This window comes from Coregonus clupeaformis, unplaced genomic scaffold, assembly GCF_020615455.1.
Source record: "Coregonus clupeaformis isolate EN_2021a unplaced genomic scaffold, ASM2061545v1 scaf0088, whole genome shotgun sequence".
NCBI lineage: Eukaryota > Metazoa > Chordata > Actinopteri > Salmoniformes > Salmonidae > Coregonus > Coregonus clupeaformis.
The window spans coordinates 247563-268215 of record NW_025533543.1 but is presented as its reverse complement, the minus strand read 5'-3'; the positions used below and the strand labels follow the sequence as shown (position 1 = coordinate 268215).

At 49.9% G+C, this 20653-nt stretch overlaps 1 protein-coding gene across 5 annotated transcripts in view; it reads left to right on the top strand.

Moving 5' to 3' along the window:
* Positions 1-20326, top strand: part of LOC121574240 (protein Jade-1) — a 157330-nt gene extending 137004 nt beyond the window's left edge. For all 5 annotated transcript variants that reach the window (XM_045213211.1, XM_045213210.1, XM_045213209.1 and 2 more), the window contains 3 exons: positions 362-479; positions 6228-6359; positions 14660-20326. In XM_045213211.1, the coding sequence (XP_045069146.1) occupies positions 362-479; positions 6228-6359; positions 14660-15615 (1206 nt within the window). In that variant the 3' untranslated portion in view covers positions 15616-20326. The remainder of the gene's footprint in view (positions 1-361; positions 480-6227; positions 6360-14659) is intronic.
* The last annotated feature ends 327 nt before the right edge of the window (positions 20327-20653 follow it).

Genomic DNA, 20653 nt, shown 5'->3' with positions numbered 1-20653 from the left:
TGTCCCACTGCCAAACCAGAGCCCCATAAACACACATGAAAACATATGAAAGGGATTTGACAGGGTGAGGAGTTGGAGGTGAGGCGGGGGGCGGGGGTATTCGGAATGCTGCTGGTAAAAGAATTAGGCTAGCTAGGAGCCTGGGCTTGTAAACTGGAGCTCCTACCCCTTGCTGCAGTCTAGTTACACCCCTACCCTTCTACCCTGCGTCTGGGAGGTTGAGACTGAAGAAAGAAAGAGAGAGGGTGAAGCTGGGTGGTTTTAATGGGGCATTTCTCTCTGGTATAGATCCAGTCTGGTTATTATAATGGGTTCAGAGGACTGTGTGTGATGTGTGTCTTTCTGTCTCTGTGTATGGCAGGTGAGGAACCTGTGCTACATGGTGACGCGGCGGGAGAAGATGAAGGGTTCCCTGTGTGACCTCCAGGAGAAGATTTTCCACCTGCAGATCCAGCTGCTGGAGGAGGACCTAGCTGGAGGTGAGTGGAACACACGTGGTCAGAGAGCCCAAACACAAGCTACCATCAGCTGCAGTGTAGGGCTGTGGTTAAGAGAAACAGACACAGGATGTACAAGTACATTACCTTCCCACTACATACATACACACATACAGTATTACACTGCTGGGACTTCCTTCCTTCCTGTTATAACCTGAACAAGGGTGAATTCAGGACAGCAGTATGTGGCCCTGTTCTAATACTTTCAAAATGCACCCTTCTTCTTATCTCCTTGTTTAAACATGCATGTATCCTTCCCTCCTTGAAGTAATATGGGAATGGGATGGAACCCTTGGTAATGAGTTAGGGAATACTTCAGGTTTCCATTCCATTCCCATATGACTTCAAGGAAGGAGGGAAGGATGCATGTGTAAAGTATTTGAACAGAGCCCGTTACAGTGTCCCAGTGCTGCAGAGGCAGATGGGCAGGGCCCTCCCTGTGTTCAGCCCTAAAAGCCCAGTGGATTCACTCTAAGGACTAGACAGTGGACACAAAGCAATATTCTATCACTGTGGAAGCTGAGATCATCCAGACACGGGCTGCGTCCCCATTGGCACCCCTATTCCCTACATATTGTACTACTTTTGACCAGGGTCCATAGGACTCTGGTCAAAAGTAGTGCACTACATAGGGAATAGGGGTGCCATTCGGGATGTATCCATGTTATGTGCTCTGACTATACTCAGCGTTGGTTGGCTGTCCATCTGCTGTGTGTGTGGAACATGGGAATAGCCCAGTGTTCTGTGTTGGGAGTCCATCAGCCGTGACGTGTGAGAAGAGAACCCCTCTACTCTCCCTTCATGACAGGCTAACTGATGGTTCTTGTGAGCTGGCAGGGGGGAGAGGGAGGGAGGGAGGGAGGGAGAGAGGGAGGGGGAGCGAGAGGGTGGGACAGAGGAAAAGGGTGGTAGCTCCCGAGTGGCGCAGTGGTCTAAGGCACTGCAGCGCAGTGCTAGCTGTGCCACTAGAGATCCTGGTTCGAATCCAGGCTCTGTCGTAGCCGGCCGCGACCGGGAGACCCATGGGGCGGCGCACAATTGGCCCAGCGTCGTCCAGGGTAGGGGAGGGAATGGCCGGCAGGGGTGTAGCTCAGTTGGTAGAGCATGGCGTTTGCAACGCCAGGGTTGTGGGTTCGATTCCCACGGGGGGCCAGTATGAAAAAAATTAAATGTATGCATTCACTAACTGTAAGTCGCTCTGGATAAGAGCGTCTGCTAAATGACGTAAATGTAAATGTAGGGGGAGAGAGAAGTAGAGAGAGAAAGAGGGAGAAAGAGAGAGAGAAAGAGGGAGAGAAATGTAGAGAGAGAAAGAGGGAGAGAGAAGTAGAGAGAAAGAAAGGGATATGAGAGAGGTCGCCCAGTCATTATGATACCGACAGCCCCATCTTTCTCCATCTAAGGGAGCAGGGTGCAGGCAGAGGCCCTGGTTGCGTCCCAAATGGCAGCCTATTCCCTTCATAGTGTGCAACTTTTGACCAGGGCCCATAGGGCTCTGGTCAAAATTAGTGCAGTTTATAGGGGTGCCATTTGGGATGCATCCACTGAAGCAGTGTGTTCTATCACGGGGCTCTCTGTCCCCTCCCCGGCTCTGTGTGTCGGCCCCTCATTTCCATGTGTGAATAGATATGGCTGCTTAGCACCGGGCAGCCAACACAGGCCCCTGATAGTGCTGAAAAGTGCAGAGTTAGGAGGTCTTACAACACAGCAGCGGGCTTTGGGGGCTCAGGAATGATGAACACTGCAAATTGAGTACCGGCTGGGGAGACTCTCAACTCCCCAGGCTAACACACAAGCACACACAGACATAGGCACAAGTGGACACATACACCCTTCCTTTTCCACACATACACAGAACCCACTCCAACACACACCTGAACTAACATAGCCTATTCCTCTTTCAAATGTTAATATGCACATAAATTCCCACCCAAACCCCTCCCCTTTTCCAACACACACGCACTTCCTCCCTCTCTAGTTTCTCCCTCTAGAGAGTCCTGGCTAGTTATTCTGGATCACAGTGGCTCATTTCCAATTCCTTCTGACAGACACACAGGGGAAGCCCTCAGACTCTCTGCCCTAGGCCCTTGACTTGGCCAAGTGTACTAGTGTGTAAAGACTATCAGGCCTGTGAGTGTGGTTACTAGGGGTCCGGTACTGGGGCCAGAGGGAGGACATGGACACTGCAGGTTGACTACTACTACACCACAACTACTCACATAACTGGGGGCTGTAATGGAGTCAGGGTCAGGGAGAGTCCCAAATGGCACCCTATTCCCTATGGGCCCTGGTCAAAACTATTGCACTATAGAGTGAATAGGGTGCATATTTGGAACGCAGATTTTATCTGTCTAGGGATAGACATTCTACTCAGGTCTTAAAGGTACCTTCCTACCGGGTTACCTTCCTGTAGACCCAGAGCAGGGCAGAATAGATGTGTGTGTGTGTGTGTGTGTGTGTGGAGAGAGGACTCTGGGCTGAGCTCTCTGTCTTCTAGAGAGAGAGGGCGCATGGAGTGAAAAGAATCTCTGGGGTGTCGTGCTAATGAGCGCAAGTAAGAAGTGGGACACGGTGCATCACACACAAACACACACACTCAAACACACACACACACTGCAGCTGAGTGCTCCCAGAAAGAGATGAAATGAACCACACACTTCAAAAAGACTAATCCCTTGACAGCACTGCACCTCACCGACAACGCCAGAAAATGTAAATGAGAGGAGAGAGAGAGGGAAAGACGAGGAGAGAAAACAACTGATCTGACAACGCAAATGTCTCTCCAAGTTAGTCTGTTGCAGAAAGGATGAGTTTTTTTTCTCCCTTCAGCACACATATTGACAGAAATAGCCAACGCATCACTCATACATATTACCTTCGGTCCTACACACATTTAACGGCAGTGTTCAGGCACACACACACAACAGATTTTTTTAAACAACATGTACACATATGCACATACACACATCATGGGAAGCCTCAGTGTGAAACACAACCCTCCGGGAGGACACAGTGAGGTACCACTCAGCCCCCCTCATGCATGTCCTGCTCCTCCATGCTAGGGGAAGCATGATGGAGGGAGGCCCTCAGTGCCCCCACAACTCAACTCAGCCTCTATTATAACCAGCATGAGAGGAAGTCTGGCGTGCACACCAACCGCTCCACTGTTGGTCTAAGCAGCTGGAGCGTGTTAAAACATGTCCCACAACAATAAGTGCCTCCACAGAGAGAGGGGGGGAGCCGCCAACCCAACCCAACCGCACGCACAGCTAGTGGGACGTTTTCTCAGCAGGGGGCTCTCCCTCTATGTTATGTGTCTCTGTGAGTGTCCAAATAGATGTTAGTGCAGATGTATATTTATTGTAAGTGTGCTTGTTTGTGAGCGTACCTGTGAATATTTGTAGTTGTGAGTGTTGGTGAATTTCCTGTGTCTCACAGTCCCCAATGACTATACACAAGAGCTGTGAATAGAGATACTGAAGGTTTTGACTGTGAGGGATTTCTTTGGTCGGAGCGTTTCTGAGAAGTGGGGACGGTTTCTCAGTTTGGTCTGTCAGGTTATGGGATGTTTCTCTCATCACAACGATTAGTCCAGCTGGTGGGATAAAAGGTGCCATTCTGGGGTCAGGTGGCTCAGTTTCTCAGTGTCTGGTTCACTCTGACTGGAGGAGAGGGAAACTGAACCAGGATGGAGACAAGGAGCCTCAAGGTACTGCTTAGTACTGGGGCTCAGGAGTCCAATGACTTCTGAATGTTTTCCACATGAGAGGCTGTGAATGACCCCCAATTCAGTTTACAATGAAATCAAACATTGACTGCTACAGTGAGGGAAAAAAGTATTTGATCCCCTGATGATTTTGTACGTTTGCCCACTGACAAAGAAATGATCAGTCTATAATTTTAATGGTAGGTTTATTTGAACAGTGAGAGACAGAATAACAACAAATAAATCCAGGAAAACGCATGTCAATAATGTTATAAATTGATTTGCATTTTAATGAGGGAAATAAGTATTTGACCCCCTCTCAATCAGAAAGATTTCTGGCTCCCAGGTGTCTTTTATACAGGTAACGAGCAGAGATTAGGAGCACACTCTTAAAGGGAGTTCTCCTAATCTCAGCTTGTTACCTGTATAAAAGACACGTGTCCACAGAAGCAATCAATCAATCAGATTCCAAACTCTCCACCATGGCCAAGACCAAAGAGCTCTCCAAGGATGTCAGGGACAGGATTGTAGACCTACACAAGGCTGGAATGGGCTACAAGAACATCGCCAAGCAGCTTGGTGAGAAGGTGACAACAGTTGGTGCGATTATTCGCAAATGGAAGAAACACAAATGCACTGTCAATCTCCCTCGGCCTGGGGCTCCATGCAAGATCTCACCTCGTGGAGTTGCAATGATCATGAGAACGGTGAGGAATCAGCCCAGAACTACACAGGAGGATCTTGTCAATGATCTCAAGGCAGATGGGACCATAGTCACCAAGAAAACAATTGGTAACACACTACGCTGTGAAGGACTGAAATCCTGCAGCGCCCGCAAGGTCCCCCTGCTCAAGAAAGTACATATACAGGCCCGTCTGAAGTTTGCCAATGAACATCTGAATGATTCAGAGGAGAACTGGGTGAAAGTGTTGTGGTCAGATGAGACCAAAATCGAGCTCTTTGCCAACTCGCCGTGTTTGGAGGAGGAGGGATGCTGCCTATGACCCCAAGAACACCATCTCCACCGTCAAACATGGAGGTGGAAACATTATGCTTTGGGGGTGTTTTTCTGCTAAGGGGACAGGACAACTTCACCGCATCAAAGGGATGATGGACAGGGCCATGTACCGTCAATTCTTGGGTGAGAACCTCCTTCCCTCAGCCAGGGCATTGAAAAGGGGTCGTGGATGGGTATTCCAGCATGACAATGACCCAAAACACACGGCCAAGGCAGCAAAGGAGTGGCTCAAGAAGAAGCACATTAAGGTCCTGGAGTGGCCTAGCCAGTCTCCAGACCTTAATCCCATAGAAAATCTGTGGAGGGAGCTGAAGGTTCGAGTTGCCAAACGTCAGGCTCGAAACCTTAATGACTTGGAGAAGATCTGCAAAGAGGAGTGGGACAAAATCCCTCCTGAGATGTGTGCAAACCTGGTGGCCAACTACAAGAAACGTCTGACCTCTGTGATTGCCAACAAGGGTTTTGCCACCAAGTAGTAAGTCATGTTTTGCAGAGGGGTCAAATACTTATTTCCCTCATTAAAATGCAAATCAATTCATAACATTTTTGACATGCGTTTTTCTGGATTTTTTTGTTGTTATTCTGTCTCTCACTGTTCAAATAAACCTACCATTAAAATTATATACTGATCATGTCTTTGTCAGTGGGCAAACGTACAAAATCAGCAGGGGATCAAATACTTTTTTCCCTCACTGTATATAGCCTACTCAGTATTTGACTGTGTATACATTATGCAACCGTATTTAACTGCTGCACACCATATGTGTTCCAAATGGCACCCTATTCCCTATATAGTGCAATACTTTTGACTGCAGCCTTGCACAATATAGGGAATAGGGTGCCATTTGGGACACACACAGTATGTCCCCAAGGGTACAGCCAATCAGTAGAAAAACAGTAGTTGATCTACTCTCTCATGAGAGAAAATATCCCAGTCTTGCGTCTGCTTCTCCCTGACTTCATGCATGGCTGGCTCCACTTCAATGTTGCTCTATTTCCTCTGCAGAGAAAACCATGAAGGGCCATAAGGGAAGACAGAACGGGGTGAAGGAGAAGGGGAAGGAGCGGCGGAAAAGCAGTCCGGAGAAGAAGAAAGAGAGGTGGAAGTCTGACAACGGCTCCCTCCTCAAACAGCTAGGTATGTCTGCCACACCACAAAGGGGTTTGTGTATGCGGTGTGAGTTTCCAGTTGAGTTGATGACGTATATAACACCCACTCCCCCCTGAGTTGCTATCACATCTCCCCAGACTTGTCCAGACTCGCACCATCTAGATCTGAGTGCCGATTCACCACCCTTCTTCTGAAGTGTGCACTTGCAGACTCCCTGTCATGGATTTAACAATGTTGGAAAGCCAATGCTTACACCAATCCAAAGCATTCAAATCAATGACTGGGAGTGTGCAAGTGCACACTTTGGGCGAAGTGTGGAGAATCAGGATGCAGCCTAGGTCTCCTCTGTGGATACCATCTCTGGAGAATATATCAGTGTTAGTGCTGAGCGATTAGTGCTTTTTGAAGTTGTTTCGGTTCGATTCATAAAAAATAAGCACGGTTTTAGGTTTCCATTATGTCGGTTGAATGCTGTAACACAGAATAAAACAATTAATAAAAGTCCCATGATGGTAGTGACTGCCCATTACTGCGCATCACTTATTAACCATCAGTTATTCACTTTACTTTACTTTAATAAAATATTTCAGTTGGTGTATATTGTATTTTTTTAAATTGTATTATTCCATTCCAAGTCATCTCATCTCTATAGAGCTGCTGCTTGTGCTGTCTGACAAAATCACTATTTCAGTAGTAAATAAGGCATAGTTTTATGACTGCTGAATAACAGCTATCAGTCATTTAGATAATGTTTTTCAGGTAGAGATACCTTGCGAAGCAACAGCTGCTCTCTGTATCACCTCACGATCCTGCATTCTTCTCTCTTTAGTAGCAGGCGTAAAAGAAACACAGACCGGACAAGTAGATGCGCAATGGATTATGGTCATTGTAGTTAATTACAACATTTTATACGCTAAACTATGTAGAATATTGTCCTGTTGGAAACTACTACATCGCACAGTTCAGGCTGGATCTGATTTATCTCTAGGGAAACTGCAATGTGCGCATTGAGCTTAGAAGAAAACTGAACTAAATGGAATTCAAATAATTGAACTGACGTCGGTCAATTAGTTGTTTAATAACCGAAAAATAACCAACATTTCGGTTAATCCAAACTCTCCCCAGCTGATGATCATGATGAAGATGCTTACAGTATCATCATTCAGGGGGAAAGTCTTTCCACAGTTGCACATACTCAACTAGAAGCATCCTTCAACCCCAGTCAATCTGTAGAACCGTTAACAGGGAGTCGACTAGGAAACGGTTAGCCAATGTTTATGTCTGTGGTTATCCTGTAATATTTAACTTTCTGGGTCAATGCCTTTCTTTAGCAGACATGACTAACCCGCTGATGTGACGTGAGTGGCTTGGCCCCTTTAGTGGAGCTGAGGACCAACATATGGTCATGACAGGAGGAGCCTTTATGACCGGAGCCTTGGTAACAGTACCAAAGAAGAATCATGTCCCACATGTGTCCACAGAGCCTATGTCTCTAAGAGCTCCCGTAGGACCAGTGCTTCCCAATGCCGATCCTTATACTTCACTTTCAGCTTTTCATTATGTTAACCACTCCAAAACCAGTACACAGGTGGACCTAGCGAAGGACTTGCATGAGGGAACCTATGTTTGATTCCTATCACATAGGGGAACCTATTGTTACATTATCAGCAGTGCTTCGGTACTGCAAACACACACTTCAGCCTTCAGATTCGGTTCTACCTGTAGCAAAACACACAGTAGGCAGAGCGCTGACCTTTAGGTTAAGGTAAATAACAAGTTTAACAGTGGCTAGCAGTGGTTTCTTCCTGACTGTCCTTCACAGTTATATCAATGCTACACAGTGTTGTGATAACAGAACAGTAACAGAGCACTGTTTTTTTTTTGTTTTTTTTCTCTCTGCCTGACTGATTCATCAGATGTTATCTACTCTGCCTACCTGATCGTGTGTGTTTTGAGGACATCTGCTCTCTGTCAGACTGCTCAGTAGTGCTCTGACGACTCACAGGGCTGACTGTGTACTATGTAGGATCAGGTTGACATACACTCCAACTCTACCTTTAAGCAATTAACCCCAAATGTGTGTGTGTGTGTGTTGTTTCTCAACAGAAATGGATGATGGAGTACTACCGGTATTATATCCTCCTCTATTGTTCTTCCCAGACACTGTTTGCACTCTCCTGTTGGCTGGTGTGATAAACTGTGTCATTGAGAGATGCCATTTGAGTCCTTGGCGATGCCAGATCAGATAAGGTCTGGCAGAGAGTTACTGAGAGGAGTCCCAACTATAGCCATGGAAACACATATGTTTGTCTGGCTTCGTGCATGTGTACCTTCTCAGGTGTACATTAAAAACAATGTCAATAGTATTTTCATGGTAAAAGGGGTAGAGGTTCAACCTTAAAGCCCGGCGGAATTGTCATGGTGTGGGTCCAGTATCCCTGCCCGCCGCCTGTTCTTTCTGAGCGCCATGGGTGCGTTGTGGTGCGTGCCCCCTGCTAAGGCAGAGCTGCTCTCTTAAATCCCCAGGCTTTAGTGTGTGACCTTCCTTTATGGAACAGGATAACCCAGGGGGTCAGAGGGCAGGGGAAAGCATTTCCTGATAAGGCAGCAGGACAGAGGCTGGCAGAGTCTCAAATTGCACCCTTTTCTCTATATAGTGCACTACTTTTTGACCAGAGCCCTATGGGAATAGGGTGCCATTTGGTATGCAGATGGATCCTGGCATCTGGCCACCGTGATAAGCCTGTTGTAACGTGACCCCTGGGTGGCAGACAGAGTGGAGTAGAGTACCTCTGAGTGTTATAGTGGTGAAATAGACTGGAAGACCTTCTGGGTGTTGATATTGAGAGTGCTGGATAATAACTCTCTCTCCCCAGACTGATACTTTGGGCATCATTTTAACACTTAATTTGTGTTTCTGCCTCTAAGTTCTTCAGGCATCGAGTTTACAGTGCTCTCTCTTTCTGACTCTCACTGCTCACTCCCCTCTCTTTCCCTCTCCCTTTCCCTCGCTCTGTGCGTATGCAGGGTTGTCAGGGCGACAGTTGGCACCTGAGAACAATTGGCACACTGTAGCGTGGCCTGCACAAACACAAGTCTGACTCTGCCCCAGCCAGTGCATTCCTGGCCCTGCCTAGCCTAGCCTAGCTTAGCCTACCTCCCTCCCTGGCCCTACCTAGCCTAGCCTAGCTTAGCCTACCTCCCTCCCTGGCCCTACCTAGCCTAGCCTAGCTTAGCCTACCTCCCTCCCTGGCCCTACCTAGCGTAGGTCTAGCCCTGTCTCAGCCAGCGCATTCCTAGCCCTACTAGGCCTCGCCTAGCCTAGCGTGGGCTGCTACCATACCGCAGCAGCCTAGGCCCCAGGGCTGCTTTCACCGGGTCCAAGGAGCAGAGCCAGGAGAGGGGAGGAGGAGAGGAGCGGCTGCAGCCAGCAGACATGCGCAGCAGGGTGGGTTGGAGATGAGGAGGAGAGGTGGGGCAGAGTGGGTCACGACCAGCCCCCGCCCTCCTTTCTCTCTCTTCCAACTCTGCTCCTTCCCTCCCTTTCTGTTCCCCCCTTCCTCCCCTTCTCTCTGTTCCACCACCCCTCCATCCCTCCTCTCATTCCCTCCACACCTCCCTCCTCCCCTCTCTAGTCTCCTGTCTCCAGCAGAGGCGCTGGTGCTGTTGCTGTGTCATGGAAACTGCTGGCCTGGGTGTGCTGACCCAATCCCAGCAGCTCCTGCTGACCTCCTGGTGGGCACAGGGCTTTAGGAAGGAGGGGGTGACTGGCTAGAGGAGAGGGGAAGATAGAGGCAGCATCCCAAATGGCTCCCTACTATCTATTTAGTGCAGTACTGTGCCATTTCGGATTGCCAGATTAAGAGTTTCGGATGGACCCAATACTTTTTCAATAGGAGTCATCCGTTGCCAGTTAAATGACAACGGGGATGCATTGTCCAACAAAAACACACAAACGGTCTGTCTTTTTACATATGCAACTCGTCCGACAATACTTGACTTTAGTTGTACTTTTGACAGACAAAAAAACGGACATTGATATAGGTCATGTACGATTTGATCCGTGTTCATGCGTCTGAGTGTGGCCGTAGCCTTAGGGAGTTGGCTAACAGGAGGATCTAACAGGTGATGACTTGGTCAGGAATGTTGAGGGTCGTGTTGGTGTGACCTCTTGGCACCTCTTTGTCCTGTGAATCTCATTATGTGGTCTATAGGAATCCGGTACAGTAGAGTAGATGGTAGTGGGAGGTAAGGTATACTGACTATCATCTCAGTTTGGAAAACAAAATCTACTTTTCCCCCCAATCTTCTCTCCCTGCCTCCCCACCCCTACCTCCCTCCCTCCGTGTCTCTGTGCTAAAATGTTGACATGCCCAGCAGAGAGCATCTCTCAAGTTGATCCTCCCTGCCTCCTCTCCTCCCTCTATCCCTCCCTCCCTGCCTCCTCTCCTCCCTCTATCCCTCCCTCCCTGCCTCCTCTCCTCCCTCCATCCCTCCCTCCCTGCCTCCTCTCCTCCCTCTATCCCTCCCTCCCTGCCTCCTCTCCTCCCTCCATCCCTCCCTCCCTGCCTCCTCTCCTCCCTCTATCCCTCCCTCCCTGCCTCCTCTCCTCCCTCTATCCCTCCCTCCCTGCCTCCTCTCCTCCCTCTATCCCTCCCTCCCTGCCTCCTCTCCTCCCTCCATCCCTCCCTCCCTGCCTCCTCTCCTCCCTCTATCCCTCCCTCCCTGCCTCCTCTCCTCCCTCTATCCCTCCCTCCCTGCCTCCTCTCCTCCCTCTATCCCTCCCTCCCTGCCTCCTCTCCTCCCTCTATCCCTCCCTCCCTGCCTCCTCTCCTCCCTCTATCCCTCCCTCCCTGCCTCCTCTCCTCCCTCCATCCCTCCCTCCCTGCCTCCTCTCCTCCCTCTATCCCTCCCTCCCTGCCTCCTCTCCTCCCTCCATCCCTCCCTCCCTGCCTCCTCTCCTCCCTCTATCCCTCCCTCCCTGCCTCCTCTCCTCCCTCTATCCCTCCCTCCCTGCCTCCTCTCCTCCCTCTATCCCTCCCTCCCTGCCTCCTCTCCTCCCTCTATCCCTCCCTCCCTGCCTCCTCTCCTCCCTCTATCCCTCCCTCCCTGCCTCCTCTCCTCCCTCTATCCCTCCCTCCCTGCCTCCTCTCCTCCCTCTATCCCTCCCTCCCTGCCTCCTCTCCTCCCTCTATCCCTCCCTCCCTGCCTCCTCTCCTCCCTCTATCCCTCCCTCCCTGCCTCCTCTCCTCCCTCTATCCCTCCCTCCCTGCCTCCTCTCCTCCCTCTCCCTCCCTCCCTGCCTCCTCTCCTCCCTCTATCCCTCCCTCCCTGCCTCCTCTCCTCCCTCTATCCCTCCCTCCCTGCCTCCTCTCCTCCCTCTATCCCTCCCTCCCTGCCTCCTCTCCTCCCTCTATCCCTCCCTCCCTGCCTCCTCTCCTCCCTCTATCCCTCCCTCCCTGCCTCCTCTCCTCCCCTATCCCTCCCTCCCTGCCTCCTCTCCTCCCTCTATCCCTCCCTCCCTGCCTCCTCTCCTCCCTCTATCCCTCCTCCCTGCCTCCTCTCCTCCCTCTATCCCTCCCTCCCTGCCTCCTCTCCTCCCTCTATCCCTCCCTCCCTGCCTCCTCTCCTCCCTCCATCCCTCCCTCCCTGCCTCCTCTCCTCCCTCTATCCCTGCCTCCTCTCCTCCCTCCATCCCTCCCTCCCTGCCTCCTCTCCTCCCTCTATCCCTCCCTCCCTGCCTCCTCTCCTCCCTCTATCCCTCCCTCCCTGCCTCCTCTCCTCCCTCTATCCCTCCCTCCCTGCCTCCTCTCCTCCCTCCATCCCTCCCTCCCTGCCTCCTCTCCTCCCTCTATCCCTCCCTCCCTGCCTCCTCTCCTCCCTCTATCCCTCCCTCCCTGCCTCCTCTCCTCCCTCTATCCCTCCCTCCCTGCCTCCTCTCCTCCCTCTATCCCTCCCTCCCTGCCTCCTCTCCTCCCTCTATCCCTCCCTCCCTGCCTCCTCTCCTCCCTCTATCCCTCCCTCCCTGCCTCCTCTCCTCCCTCTATCCCTCCCTCCCTGCCTCCTCTCCTCCCTCTATCCCTCCCTCCCTGCCTCCTCTCCTCCCTCTATCCCTCCCTCCCTGCCTCCTCTCCTCCCTCTATCCCTCCCTTCCTGCCTCCTCTCCTCCCTCTATCCCTCCCTCCCTGCCTCCTCTCCTCCCTCTATCCCTCCCTCCCTGCCTCCTCTCCTCCCTCTATCCCTCCCTCCCTGCCTCCTCTCCTCCCTCTATCCCTCCCTCCCTGCCTCCTCTCCTCCCTCTATCCCTCCCTCCCTGCCTCCTCTCCTCCCCTATCCCTCCCTCCCTGCCTCCTCTCCTCCCTCTATCCCTCCCTCCCTGCCTCCTCTCCTCCCTCTATCCCTCCCTCCCTGCCTCCTCTCCTCCCTCTATCCCTCCCTCCCTGCCTCCTCTCCTCCCTCTATCCCTCCCTCCCTGCCTCCTCTCCTCCCTCTATCCCTCCCTCCTGCCTCCTCTCCTCCCTCCATCCCTCCCTCCCTGCCTCCTCTCCTCCCTCTATCCCTCCCTCCCTGCCTCCTCTCCTCCCTCTATCCCTCCCTCCCTGCCTCCTCTCCTCCCTCTATCCCTCCCTCCCTGCCTCCTCTCCTCCCTCCATCCCTCCCTCCCTGCCTCCTCTCCTCCCTCTATCCCTCCCTCCCTGCCTCCTCTCCTCCCTCTATCCCTCCCTCCCTGCCTCCTCTCCTCCCTCCATCCCTCCCTCCCTGCCTCCTCTCCTCCCTCTATCCCTCCCTGCCTCCTCTCTTCGGTTGTGTTCCTCCCATACTTCCATAGGGGCTGTGGTGGAATTAGCCTTCTTTGTTAATGACTGTGATTAAAAATGCTATTCTAAGTAGGATCTTAATCTCATTAAACAGTGCAGGCAGGCTGCTAATACTCTGCTAATACTCTCTCCACTGCTAATACTCTCTCCCTATGCCAGCCAGCGCCTTACTCATCACCAGACAGAGACACACATTTAAGGAGGTTATTGTAGCTCATTCAAACAACAACACACCTATAGGGTTTAAGTGTATTTTCAGCAGGTCTACCTTAAAATGAGGCTTATGTATGTGTGTGCGCGTTCAAGCTCTGTTTGTTGGCAGGTGTGCGTGTAGGTGTGTGAAATCATTTGTCAACAGTGGCTCATGATATTTTGGGTTGACAGGACCCAGTGTGTTTCTAGTTTAGGGGCAGGGTTGGGGGAGTGGAGGGTGTTACCCAGCTTGCTGTCCCTGATGCCGAACAGCATCTCCCAGACCGTGGGAGAGGGACTTCATGGGATTGGAATAGGGGTAGTGGATGGAGCTATAGGGGTGTCCTGAATGGCACCCTATCCCTGGCCTATATAGTGCACTACTTTGACCAGAACCCTATGGGCCCTGGTCAAAGTAGTGCACTACAATAGGGGCTCTCCCTCCTTCCCTCTATTTTCTGTGAGAATCGATGTTCCCGAGCTGCAGAGAGGCTCTGGCAGCCAACTCTGGGCCATAATGACAGACAAGGAGGCATGCAAATCTCCTAATTATATACACACACAGCATGCATTGTCTCCAAAAGCTGCGTTTGACAGTGAAAGTCCCTGGTGGTGGTGGTGACAAAGTACAGACAGACAGACAGACGCAGAACGGGGCTAATGCATTGTTTAAACTCACACAGGAAGTGGGTTGATAGGGTAAGTCCCAAATGGCACCCTTTTCCCTATGTACTGCACTACTTTAGACCAGGGCCCATAGGGCTCTGGTTAAAAGTAGTGCACTATATAGGGAATAGGTTGCCATTTGGGATGCACACATATACCGCCTGTTAAATGGTTTTACATTCATTATTGATTTAGTGAAGGAAAGTCTGGTCAGGTTTAGCATCAGCACTTAGACCACAAAGCCCCCGGACTATACTTTGTCACCCAGTCCTACGCTTTGTCTTCCTATGTTTTCAAGGTTGTTCCAGACTTCCTCCCAGAAGGCTTGTTTTGGACGGAACAGTTGATCCTACTAACCTCCCACTGACATTCATGAGATATAAGAATAATCTCTATAACAAGGGTGTCAAATTCAATTCCTGGAGTGCCGTGTGTCTGCAGGTTTTCAGTCCTCACTTGTACTTAAGTGATCAATTAAGGTCAAAGATTAATTAAGAACTCCCCTTTACCTGGTTGTCTAGGTCTTAATTGGGCACGAATTGAAAGGAAATAACAAAAACCTGCAGACACATGGCCCTCCTAGAATTGAGTTTGACACCCTCGCTCTAGAGTGTGGTCCTCTCACCTGTCCCCTGTCCATCTCTCCCCCAGGTTTCCCCAAGACCTTCCCTCTGGACAACTCCCTGTTTGACAGCTGGCTGGCCCAGTCGGTGCAGATCACGGCTGACGACATGCTGAGCCAGTGGGCCCTGGACGCCGGGCAGCACCGTGACAAGACGGCCAGCCTGCTGTCTGACCAGCTGCTGCAGGGAGAGGAGAGCCTGCTCAGCCTCATGATGGACCACTCCATGAAGTCCACCTGGAAGACCCCTCAGCTGGGCCGCAAGACCCGGGGCAAGCCCAGAGCCCGGGGCCAACACTCCACCACCAACACCGCCGCAGCAACCACCCCGCCTTCTGCCACCGCTGTCAGCCCCCCTGCTGCTGCCACAGCCAAGGGGCCTCTGCTGGCAGATGAGAGGCCAGGCCATGGGACCCATAGAGGGGAGAGGTCCCGGGGCTCCAAGGCCCTCCACCACCATCACCACCACCCCCAGACCAGGAGCACTGAAGCGCCGCTGGACCCGCCGCCGCAGCCACCCACCTCCAAAATGGACTCCTGTCACATCTCGGAGGAGCGCGGCCCCTGGGACAGCCTCACTGGTACAGGGGCAGCATCCGCCCCCACGCCACCTCTGGCCTCCTGCTCCCCCCCACAGCCCTGCAGTAGTCCCGGGACAGTGCCTAAGGGGAGGTCAGGTGCGGGTCCCGGTCACCGCACGGCCCTGCGCCTCCGCCTGCCCCGGCAGGGTAAGTCCAGGGGGAAGGGTGGGGGTGGAGGGGTGAAGGAGATGGTGGAGCGCCCCCTGGATAGGGAGAGAGAGAGGGACACCCACCCAGTGAAGGAGACGTCATCGTCATCGCTGCTGGACCCCGAGACGGATGGCTACTTCTCTGACGCCGAGCAGAGCGACTCGGACACGCGCTCCAGCGGCCGCAAGCTCCGCTTGGCCCAGTTGCATTCTGGGAGCGAGGACCTGCTGAGGAGGAGCGTGCTAGCGTTGTAGAAGAAAACGGAGAAGCGCACACACACATACACATACACACACACCATCGTCCAGAAGACACACTGATTTCTCAGACTGACCGGAGCTCCATCCCAGCTCCCGCTACCATGGCTACTGTCTGTCTGTCCGTCTGTGCTCTTGATATTATACATGCAGTTCTTTTCTCTCTAGATCGCTTTAACCAACCAAATCTCTGTACTTCACTAGTCATAAATCAGTCTATTTGCTCTGTTCTGGGGATTTGAATGTAGCTGTTAGTCAGATAGCTACATACACAACGAGACCCTAGATGTTAGTAGGGCTTGTTAAAGTAACAAATGCTGTATGATGATGTAAGAAGACAAAGAGGAAATGGAATTTGGACAATGTTACATTTAGGTTTTATTTTGAAGTATAACATGGTTGTAAACATCAACCCTTTCTAGCGGTGTGTGGTTAGTGGTACCTAGCCGCTAGAATTGGGGTGAATACTTTGTGGGCATTATAAGCTGGTTCAGGTGAATCTCTTCCTTTCTCTTGACGTAAGATGGATCCCATGAGGCGATCCCTGGGATATGATGTTTAAAAAGCCTTTCAGTTAAGTACCATTCTGAGAAATATACAGAAAATATCACACAAATATTAGCCATTAAAAGCACAAATAGCTAACAGGAGCTGTAACACAAACATTGCGCATAAACACACACACTCTTTCACACATACACACCAAACACATTACACACACACACACACATTACACAAACTCAAAACCACTCTGTCTGCATCCAGCCGTTGTTGAAACATACTGTTTGAGAATTACGTCAACTCTTCACTGACTCCTCCTCATCTTCCTTTTGGGTCTGAATCATTGGAGAAACAGTATTTTACGAATCGTGTGCCTTCTGTCGCTCCCCCAAAAATGAGTTTATCAATCAATCACTTCTATAATCTGATTTGTTACAATCAAAAAATGAAAATCTGTTGTATTGGCCATCAAGCGTACTGAAACAGAGGGCTTCTCCGATCTTAATTGTAGTGCCTAAAAAATGTAATGCAGCTTTTGCCATTAATCAACCCAACCGCATGCAAAGCCACACAGTTCTATCATATTTGTGCAAAGTGCTGCCCCAACAAAGCAACTTCTGGAGTCATTGTTGCTCCAGTCAGACGAATGGTATAATCAGCTACAGTACAGAGTCCTGGATTCTGACGACTTTTTTGAGTTCTTTGAAAATGTATGTTTTTTCGTCTCAGAGTTGTATTTTATACTTAAAGCGGTCCACAGTATTTTCTCAGGGTTTAAAAAAATTTGAAGGCGACGAAGAAGGATTGAAAATGTATTGAAATCAAAGTTAATCCGTAAATATATTATACCATATACAGGCTTTTTTATACATATATGTATGTATAGAAAAGATTCCTTTGGCAAAGCTCACTGTTTAAACTCTGACTACTACTGTGCTGAGAGCTTTTCTCCTGTCTCAGTCAGTACACAACTGCTACTACTACCCACCTGGCTGTCTCCTGAGTTGATGATGCCAAAGAACAGTGTGTAAACAGACAGGGCACAATGCACTTACTCTGGGTGCGTCCCAAATAGCACCCTATTCCCTATATAGTGCATAGGGTGCCATTTGCGACGCAGCCTCACTTGGGAGTTGTGCATTGCTCAGGCCTGCGCTAGCATGGCATGATGTGACTCAGCCTTTAAAGGGGCGTCCTAACACCCGCCACTATTCCACCTTGGACTCTCCCATTCCCTGCTCCCACAGGGGTGTTACGTACTGGCCCTCTGTGCCACTGACCTACTCTGGATGGAGTAGCCGAAGTCCCCCTCCCCCCAACCTGGAGAGAGTTGAATGCTGCTGAACCATGTGAGGGTGGGTGGCTGATGGTTGAGCCCACTGACACCCCCAGCGCTGGTATAACAGGGTTGTAATGTAGAAGATGACTCGTTTTTTATGTTTGTTTTCCTGTCCCAGAGGGGACACAAGGATTCAGGATGTAACTTCCTAAAGCAGCGTATTGGTCAGGTGACACTGTCTGTCTGTGTCTACAGCCAGTCTGGCTCCTTCCTTTGGCCAATTCCTTTCCATCCACCGTAACCCTTGGAGACAGACCATTACAACCATAGAAACAGAATTAGTAGCACGTTCTATTAATTCTTATTCTACAATAAGAACAACAATACTCATCGTTGTCTGCAGATAGGTCGTCGGGGTTAGCACTGTAGTAACCCCACAGAATCCCCCCCACCACCTAACCGTTTACTTGTTGCTAAGACAATGAAATGTAAACTTGGTTTCAATATTCAATATATACACAGATTTAGACTAGACTGTGTTTTAGACGGGCCCCTTCATGTACGGCCCCCAACGTAGTAGAAAACAGGTTATTATTATTGGAGTGGGGCATCTACACCCTCTTCCACCGCTTCTTTTCAGAAACAGTAGGCTGGAGTTTTAGTGAGGTGATTCGGTCCAGCAGGCAGCAGGTGACAGCACTTTTCATACAAAGTATAGATTCATGGATGGATGGTATTATCCTGTATTATCCTACAGAGTATGGATGGATGGTATTATCCTGTATTATCCTACAGAGGATGGATGGATGGTATTATCCTGTATTATCCTACAGAGTATGGATGGATGGTATTGTCCTATATTATCCTACAGAGTATGGATGGATGGTATTATCCTATATTATCCTACAGAGTATGGATGGATGGTATTATCCTCCTCGATCAGGGTTTCTTTGCACCATTCCTGAGGACCCACAGGGTTTGCATGTTTTATTCCAGCCCTACACTAAAACACCTTATTCAGCTAATCAAATTGATGATCAGTTGAATAGGGTGTGTTAGTGCTAGAACAAAACGTGCATTCCGAACAAAACGTGCATTCCGACGGTGGGTCCCCTGGAATTGGGTTGAGAAATGCTGCTTTGGTGTAGCTGTTGATGAATGTCCTAGTGCTGTCTCCGTACCACCCAGGAACTGCTGCTGCTGCTGTTGTTGTTGTTGTTGTTGTTGTTGTCTGTAGCGTGAAAAGGCCATCAGCACACAAACAGAACACAACGACAACATCATTGAAAAGGATCTCCTCTTCTGTGTTAGCTGCTTTCTCCCTTAGGGAACTGGTTCAAAGCTGTAGTAGTTTGACTGCCGTTTACCTATCTGGTTTTTTATGCACCAACAATAATGTATAATACTGTCCTAGAGACCTTTTTTGTTTCTGTGTTAAAAGCCTTTGCAAGCTGTTTTGTAACGCTTCAGCCGCGGCTCATATAACTAGAATGCTGACTCATAATCAGACCGACTGCTTCCTTACTAGCGCTTCTCCGACCGTCGACTGACTGCTTCCACACTGGGAAGTATGGTTCCAATCCAACACCCACCCCACAGACCAGTGCTCTGTCTCACTCCCCTCCCCTGCTTCAGTGTTCCGCCGGCCCGCCTCAGCTCCTTCATTGTTTTGAAGCACAGGCGGGTCAAAGGAAGAAGCTTTAAGGACAAATAATGACGTGCATGTGTTGTATAATGGAGAGAGCGTTTGTCACTGCTGCCGCTCTGGGCAGAAGAGCGAAAGATCGAGACGGAGAGAGAACGAGAGGGAAACACTGGTGGAGGGGGGAGAGAGAGAGAGAGAGAGAGAGAGAGAGAGGGAGAGAGAGGACAGTTTGTTCTTTCCTCGTAGTGTTTGCACCCTGTCCACAGTCAACTTAACAGGCAGGCAATCTAAACAGCACCCGTCCCGCTCTCTCGGTCTCCCTCTCGCTGTCCCTCCCTCTGTGTGGCTCACAAACGTAAAGTGCAAACACTTATCTGTTTTCACTGGAGCTAGGATTATTTACTTTCTCTGGTTTTGTTTTATATGCAGAACCAGAGAGAAATTGATTTGATAACACAAATAGTGGGAACTGCATAGCCAGTAGTGAGTTTGTGTTTGTTTTTGTGTCTGTCCGAGTCAATGCTTGTGTGTGCGTGCATTTTTGTCTGTGTCTGTTGAATCACGAGTGTGTATCTGTGTGTGTGTGCAAGCGTTCTTGTGTGTGTGTGTGTGTGTGTTCTTGTATCTGTGTGTGTGTGTGTGTGTGTGTCTGGGCTAATTGAAGCTAGAATGGTCAGGCCGGCTCCCAAGTGAGCTGATCAGCGTGCAGCTGAAGCCTGGGAGAGACCTTTTGTTCTCTCACTTCCTCCATGGAGAACACTCACAGGGATCTAACCGCTGCTCTCTGGCAACACAGCGGTTGCATCTCAAATGGCATCCTATTCCCTTTTATAGTACCTACAGCCCTGGTCAAAAGGAGTGCACTATGAAGGAAATAGGGTGCCATTTGGGATGCACTCAAGCTATTTATGACCAGCAGGTCACAGAATGTGTTCCTCTCATTAAATTCAATAACATTTCAAAATGTTCACGTTCCACAGTTCAAACAACTTGCTCCCATGTTGTTTGTTTGCGACTTTCGATCCGTGACTTGTATGAATCCACTTATGAATCCATTTCCAGGAGGTAAGGTTTATCCATAACCATAGCTGCTCCTCCTAAGGTTGGGCTAGTTTACCGTTAGTGTCTCTGCAACCGAGTCAAGCTCTGATACTTAGCAGGTTTTGTTTCTGTAGTTGATCTGGCAGCACTTTGCTGCCTCCAAATTCAGCTACATCCCAAATGGCACCCAATTCCCTATTTAGTGCACTACTTTTGACCAGAGCCCATAGGGTTGTGGTCAAAAGTAGTGCACTATGTAGGGAATAGGGTGCCATTTGGGACGTAGACTTGCACAGGCAGCCCAATTCTGATATTTTGTCCATTAATTGGTCTTTTGACCAATCACATCAGAGCTGATCTGATTGGTCAAAAGACCAATTAGTGAAAAGAATATCAGAATCGGGCAGCCTGTAAAGCAGCCTATATGCCTATCCTGTATTTCCTAATGGTCACATGCATCATTTTGATAGGAGTCCATGATCTCTCTTATCAAAGCAGACTCTGACATGGTTCCTCCTCCCTCCACCACGTGCCTGTCTTATTTGTCCTTAAAAGGCGCTGAAATCTCT